This window comes from Rhincodon typus, chromosome 12, assembly GCF_021869965.1.
Source record: "Rhincodon typus isolate 14 chromosome 12, sRhiTyp1.1, whole genome shotgun sequence".
Lineage (NCBI taxonomy): Eukaryota > Metazoa > Chordata > Chondrichthyes > Orectolobiformes > Rhincodontidae > Rhincodon > Rhincodon typus.
Genome location: NC_063343.1, coordinates 73,456,614 through 73,464,451, shown reverse-complemented (window position 1 = coordinate 73,464,451; position 7,838 = coordinate 73,456,614). Strand labels below are relative to the sequence as shown.

The window sequence follows — 7,838 nt, the reverse complement described above, 5'->3', positions numbered from 1 at the left end:
GTTGCTCATATAGCTCATATCACTGAATTAGATGAACCATTACTCTTTGTACATCCCAAAATGTACTTTGGTGAGGATGAATCTGCCAAGTGGTGCCTTTGAAGGAGTCTGATTGAATGATGGAGGCTGTAAGGATTTTAAAAGAGGCAGTATCCCTTTTGACATTGGCTTCGCTGTTTGGTGTTCTGCAATAGTAGCAGCATCCAAAAGTAGCCAAGGCTCAGTGGGAGTGGGAACAGATTGCTTCTTTTGTGATGAATCATAATAAGAAACACAATGATGCAGCAAAATCCCAGGCCAATCCATCCACACTCAACAGTTTACCACTCAGTGCTACACAATAGAGGATGGTCATTGTCCTTTCAGGGACCAGGATGGAAAATGTAGCTAAACCTTTAGAACCTGTTACCTATTCAAAGGAGTTCAGTCCTGGATCTAACTGCAAAGTGTCAGTTTTTGTCAATAAAGACACACCGAATTATTAATAACCTTAAAGGCTTGTGTTTATGGTTTCATTGCTGCAGAAACAGACTACTCTAAGGCTTGGTTTAGATATGCCCCGCATGTAAAAGGGATACTGAATCTTTAATTCCACATAAATGATTCTATCACTTGCTTTTCTTTAAAATCCCCTGCCCCTGTGTGTTTGTTATGATTCCTTTGAATAGCTATCCTCCTCATCACTGATGTGAACCTTCTCCTCTGACAAGCTGCTTTCATCAATGTTCTCTAGTGAGGAGGCATGCTGCAGTGAGAGTTCTGAAAGGCTGACGCTCGGCAGTGTATTCTGCTCAGGATAGACCCAGGGCTTGAAGTTAGGGTTGTGTCTCTGCTTCCACTCAGGATATTTCAAACAGGCTTTGTAAATCCGCTTCATAGCCTGGAGAAAACAAAGAGTGTAGACTGGTTTCAGGCTTAGAATCATAGACTCATACACTATAGAAGAGATCATTCAGCCCATTAAGTCTGCACCAATAAAAATTATTTTAAATCAACACTTACCAGCACTGGCCCACAGCCTTGAATTTTATGATAGTTCAAGTGTCATCCAAGTACTTTTTAATGGTTTTGAGGTTTTCCACCTCATCTACCCTCCTGGCAATGTATTCCAGGTTCCCACCACCCTCTGGGTGAAAAATGTTTCCCACAAATCCCCTCTAAACCTCTTGCCTTTCACTTTAAAATTATACCCCCTTGTTACTGACCTTTCAACTAAAGTGAACAGCAATTCTGAAGAAGGGTCACTGTACTGAAAAATTAACTCTGCTTTCTTTCCACACATGCTGCCAGACCTGCTGAGGTTTTCCAGCAATTGTTGATTTTTCTTTCTGTTCACCCCGGCCCTAGATTTATTTATTTCTTCAATATATTGTCACTTGTACCCTAGGTACTGTGAAAAATGGATAATGTCACCACTTTCAGTTGCCATCTTGGATTACAGAATAAATGACTGAATAAATTGGATAATTAGTAAAACACTGAATAAATTAATGTTAAATTGATATTACTAAGACTGAAACAGCTTCAAAACTTTATCTTTCCCTCTCCATAGGCTTCACCCTCTCTGCTCCTCCAGTTGCTGCCATCTGACAATGTCCCCAGAGTCCTGGCAACATGCTCCTCTCCTGCCACCACCATGCTGTGACTTCCACATCCGCTGCCTCCGAGCTGGAGACATTCATGCAGCATGGGTCTTGCACCTCCTCCAATGCTGGACATCGACTGACAGGGCCCTGGCTCTGAGTCCATGTACAGGGTTCTGGTGGTGCCACCCAAGATGGAGCAGGGTTGGAGATACATGGGGCCCTGGCCTCCCACAGGAGGGCATCAGAAGGAGGCCCCAGGGCAACCAAAACAATAAAAAGTGTCACCGAGCTGGAAAGACAACGAGGAAGCTGTATAGACGCGGCAGGACCTGTCGCCCGAGCTGTGAGTGGCTGTGCCCTGCGTTCAGGAGCCAATTACGTGTCAATTCCCCTCATAATCTTACACACCTCTATCAGGTTCCCCCCTCAGCCTTCGCTGGTCCAAAGAAAACAATCCCAGTGTATCCAGTCTCTCTTCATTGCTGAAATGCTCCATTGCAGGCAACCTCCTGGTGAATTTCCTTTGAATCCCTTCCAGTACAATCACATCCTTCCGACAGTGCAGTGACCAGAACGGCATACAGTACTCCAGCTATATAATGTCCCAGCTCTTTTAATCTATATCATGACTAATAAAGGCAAATGTCCCTTATGCATTTTAACTACCTGATTACTCTGACCTGCCCCCTTCAGGGATGTGTGGACAAACACCCCAAGATCCCTCTGTTCCTCTGAGCATCATAGTATCCTGTCATTCTTGAGTACTCCCTTGCTTTGTTACTTTTTCCAAAGTGCATCTCCTCACATTTATCAGGGTTAAATTCCATCTGCCACCGATGTGCCCATGTGACCAACCATTAATCTTCCTGTCACCTAAGACATTCTTCATCAATGTCAACACCTGGCCTATCTTATCTTCTCCCCCACATTCTCACTACATCATTTGTATAAATCACAAACAACAATGGATCCTGATCCCTGTGATATGCCTCTGGACACAAAAACAGAAGTTGCTGGAGAAGCTCAGCAGCACCTGTGAAGAAAAATCAGAGTTAACATTTTGGGTCCGGTGACCCTTCCTCAGAACCGGACTGTACGCTGGACTCCAGTTACAGACACAGCCTTCCACCAGCACCCTCCGTCTCCTGCCACTGTGGCGATTTTAGATCCTATTTATCAAATTACGCTGGATCCCATGAGCCTTTACTTTTTTCATCAGTCTCCCATGTGAGACCTTGACAAAATCCTTGCTGAAATCCATATAAACTACATCCATTGAACTACCCTTATGTACATACTTGGTCTTCTTCTGGAAAACTTTAACCAGATTTGTTAGGTATGACCTCCTTCTGACAAAGCCATGCTGACTATTCCCAATCAAACTATACCTCTCCAAGGGGAGATTATTTCTCTCCTTCAGAATTTTCTCCAATTGTTTCCCTATCACTCTGGTTTATCTCTGTCACCTTTTTAAAAAAAGGTGATGATCATCGATAATCACTTCCTTTTGATTAAATGACTTGTATTAACAGCAGGAGGTAAATGTAAGATTAGGTTTCTGTCCCTCCTTTATTATGTCAGGCCCCTGCTCCCAGATTTCTGGCTGCACTTCAGGCCCCTGCTCCTGACCATTGGTCACCCAGTGCAGGCCAGAGGGACTTTCTTGTAGGCCTTTGCTGCAGTGTGGCCAAAGTGACCGAGGTTAGAGATGGTCCAAGAGAGTGTTATTGCTGTCTATCTCTGGGTTTGTCTGCACAAGTGGCTTTGGAGAAGAAATGTGCAGCTTTATTTTTATGATTGCTGTGACACTGTGCTGCAGTGTGTTGTAATAATATTATATGCATTTTATTCTAGCCTTTTGTGTTTTCCGAATATTAACTTTTTTACTGATCATGGCTATGCCTTTAGATACCAAGAGCCCTAGGTTCTGGCGTTCCTTTCCTTAACCTCCATTCTTCCTTTAAAATGGTCCTTGAAATCCATCTCTTTGTCAATGCTTTTTGTCATCTGTATGTAGCTCAGTGTCAAACTGTGATAACACACCTACAAAATGCCTAGGGTTGACTTACTAGATTAAAGATGCTGTAGAAATATGAGTTGTTGCTCTTTTGACATTTCCTTTGGGTTTAAATTCTTTTATTAAGAGGGTCAGTTTCATGTGTCTTCTGGAGGGTGTGAGTTCAGTTCTGAGGAAGGGTCGCCGGACCCAAAACGTTAACATTAATTTTCTGATAATGGATATCTCATTGTCTCAAACACAAGTTAGCAGGTGGAATCACTTTGGACTAGTTCAAAGCATTTCACTGAACAGCACTCATTCTCATGGGGAGGTGGTGTTGTGATGGTAATGTCCATGGGTGAGTCATTAGACCCCCAGACCCTTGATCTGGCAATGTGGGGCTGAATCTCACTATGGCAGATGGTTTACCTTTTAATTCAATAAAATCTGGAATAGAAAGCTGATCAAATGGTGACCATGTAACCATCATTAATTGTCATAAAAACCCATCTGGTTGATCAGCATCCTTGAGAGAGGCAAATCTGCTGTCCTTACCTAGTCTGATCTACTCGTGACTCCAGACCCACAGCAATGTGGTTGACTCCTAGTTACCCTCTGGGTAATTAGGAATGGGCAATAAATGCTGGACCCATATCCCACAAACAAGTAAATCAAAATCCTTACCTTGGGAGCTACAAACTGGGAAACTTTATTCACAACCCATTTTGGTAAAGACCCTGTGAGATATAAAGGGAACAATTTAATAGAACTTAAGGATAGTTTAATCATTCAAAACCATTTTGCCTGCAATGATTCCAAATTACAGCACTCATCCAATCTTCACATCTCCAAACAGAAAGGAAATTTGATTCCTGCTGTAAAAATAAAACTACAAGGTTCAATGAGAAAAGATATTAGTTGGAAAATGTTCTGCCCAGATTCTGATTTAGCTGTAAGTACAGACTAGCATCTCATAGCAGGATAGTAAATGAAGGGGAAAGATGGACTCATTCTTTACTGGCATTCTCCACTCACTTGGACCATGACCTCATCATGGCACTTCGCCTTCCTTCAAAACAAAGTTCTGCAGTTGTTCTGTGATATCTTTAACCCTGGCACTGTACAAGCCCATGCAATTTTCCCAAGCCCAATATATTTATTGTTGGTAAGTTCTAAAGAAAAACAAGTGGTTACCCTGATCGTCACATGACTAGCAGCTTGCTACATCTGCCTCCTCTGCCAGTATGTGGGACAGGATAAGGGTTGTTGGAGGCAGTTCGCTACCACCAATCATCCTTTGTCTATGCTGTCTCCAAGTCTTGACTATTCATCATCTGTAAAGGGTAGACCACTGCTGAGTCAAAATCAAAGAGACACTTGTCTTAGTAAGATGAGCACAACTCATACAATCAGTCATGCAAAATTACTAGGAGTCCTACAAGGAACTATGCAGAATACATCTGCTCCCTATGAAGGCTAGAAGTCACTATCTCCCCACAAAGCCTGATGTGTCATCATCAGATTGGGTGAGCTCAATGTAAGATAAAAATTAACTTCTTCAGGACTATAACCCTTTCACAACCTTTGAATATCCCAAATTGCTTAATAAGGAAAGGAGCACGAGTTTTAAAAAAAGTGCAATCCCTCTGGAGGAAAAGAAATAGACAATTGTACAGCAAGATCCAAATACATTAATGTGACAATGACCAGATCATCTGTTTTTAGTGACAGTGGCTTAAGGATAAATATTGGCCAGGACACCTAGGATAACTTCTTTGCTCTGGCCACCTACTTTTGATGATGCGTTTACTTGAGGGTCTGCTTACGACTGAGCTTCAGTGCCTAATGCACTTAGCTCTGCAGCAAGGTTGACAGAGCTGCAGAGGGAAGGGCATGTTTTGTTGGATTGACATGTCGACTCCCTTGTCAAGTGATATCTATTCTTTATAGCTTTCCAACATTTATGTGTTTATTTACTCAAGATTAAGAGGCTAAAGTGAACAAAAATTTCTGACATTGATATTATGAAATGTTGTGATTAGATGACAGCTTTATGAGAGGGATAATTTATTTGAAAGGGAATGTTAAACAGTTTTCTTTTGCTGTTTTTCAATTCAGGTGTAAGATTCTCCTGTTTCCCAACTCCTCTGTGCATTAGTGAACCACTGCTAATGGAATGGCCCCTCTCTATCACAGCTTTTCAGGTTTGAAATGCACAGACTTATAACCAGCCAGCAAGACCCATGGTGCTACACACAGGCTGCCTCCAATAGGCACCATCCCACATCGGCCAAAGTTACTTGAAAGGAGGTGAAAATCCTGGATACAGGTCCTAGCTGACAGTTATAAATCTTACTCACCTCCAAGATGAAAAAGACGGGGCAGAAGCATCAAGCCTCAGTATAAAGGACAGCAGCTTTGCAGAATCTCTTAGCAACAAGACCCAACTTTACATAGCCAATGTCAAAGACTGACATAAACTAGGGTTCCTCCAGAACTCCATCATCTACACACTGTGAGTCTGTGAATATGGGCCAGGATCCGGCAGTGTTAGTGTAAGCAATGTCAGGCAACTGAGAGGGGAGTACTGGGTGGGACTACAGCCTGTTCCTTCATTCCAAAGAAAGCACAGGAAATCAACAATGTCAACTTTCTGAATTAATCACTGGAACATGAGTTTCATTGCTGAATCCTATCCGTGTAATTACTTCAATTCAGTAAATCATGTTGGAGTGTTTTATAATAACAAGGCACTTGAGAAATACAAGTTGTTGCTTTTGTTGATGTTGCTGTAGGCATTGTTGTTGGTGTTGGTATTGGTGTTGTTATAGATACAGAATCACAGAGTCATATAGTACAGAAACCGTCCCTTTGGTCCACCATGTCTAGGCTGGCCATATCATGTCCACTGGCTCTCCTTGGTCTAACTTTTCTGAAGTCAAAAAAGGTTCGTCCAGGATATCAGGGATCATTCCAGTGAACTTTCTCTAAACTGGCTCCAATAAATTGATACCATTCCTTGAATAAGTGGACCAAGACTGCTCACTATACTCCAGATGTGGTTTCACCGCACCTTGCAGTAAGACTTGATAGAGAGTACACCTGGATGAACACAGCAGGTCTGGCAGCATCAGAGGAGCAGGAGAGTCGGTGTTTCGGGCCTAGACCCTTCATCAGTCCTGACTTACTGTGTTCGTCCAGGTCTACTGCGTACAGTTCTGGTCGCCACATTACCAAAAGGATGTGGATGCTTTGGAGAAGGTGCAGAGGAGATTCACCAGGATGTTGCCTGGTATGGAGGGCGCTAGCTATGAAGAGAGGTTGAGTAGATTAGGATTATTTACATTAGAAAGACAGAGGTTGAGGGGGGACCTGATTGAGGTCTACAAAATGATGAGAGATATAGACAGGGTGGATAGCAAGAAGCTTTTTCCCAGAGTGGGGGACTCAATTACTAGGGTTCACGATTTCAAGGTGAGAAGGGAAAGGTTTAAGGGAGATATGCGCGCAAAGTTCTTTACGCAGAGGTTGGTGGGTGCCTGGAACGCGTTGCCAGCGGAGGTGGTAGAGGCGGGCACGATAGTGTCATTTAAGATGTATCTAGACAGATACATGAATGGGCAGGAAGCAGAGGGATACAGATCCTTGGAAAATAGGCAACAGGTTTAGATGGAGGATCTGGATCGGCACAGGCTTGGAGGGCCAAAGGATCTGTTCCTGTGCTGTAATTTTCTTTGTTCTTTGTTCCTTGTACACTGTATTGACTCTGACTCCAGCATCTGCAGTTCTTGCTACCTTGCAGTAAGACTTCCCTGGTCTTATAGTCCAACCCCCTTGAAATAAGAGCCAATACTTCATTTGGGGGGGCAATGGCCCAGTGGTATTATCGCTGGGCTGTTAATCCAGAAACCCAGATAATGTTCTGGGGGTAACAAGGTGTAGAGCGGGATGAACACAGCAGGCCAAGCAGCATCAGAGGAGCAGGAAAGCTGACTTTTCGAGCCTTGACCCTTCATCAGAAAAGATTTCTGAAGAAGGGTCGAGGCCCGAAACGTCAGCTTTCCTGCTCCTCTGATGCTGCTTGGCTTGCTGTGTTCATCCAGATCTACACCTTGTTATCTCAGATTCTCCAGCATCTGTAGTTCCTACTACCTCTGAAATAATGTTCTGGGGACCCTGGTTCGAATTCCGCCACAGCAGATGGTGGAATTTGAATTCAATAACATATCTGGAATTAAGAGTCTAATGATGAC

At 43.1% G+C, this 7,838-nt stretch overlaps 1 protein-coding gene across 1 annotated transcript in view; it reads right to left on the bottom strand.

The window, feature by feature from the left end:
* Positions 1–649: 649 nt before the first annotated feature.
* Positions 650–7,838, bottom strand: part of stard15 (StAR-related lipid transfer (START) domain containing 15) — a 29,906-nt gene continuing 22,717 nt past the window's right edge. Inside the window, exons 6-7 of the mRNA XM_020523944.2 lie at positions 4,270–4,322; positions 650–880 (exon numbers count right to left, since the gene is read on the bottom strand). Coding sequence (XP_020379533.2) covers positions 650–880; positions 4,270–4,322 — 284 coding nt within the window. The remainder of the gene's footprint in view (positions 881–4,269; positions 4,323–7,838) is intronic.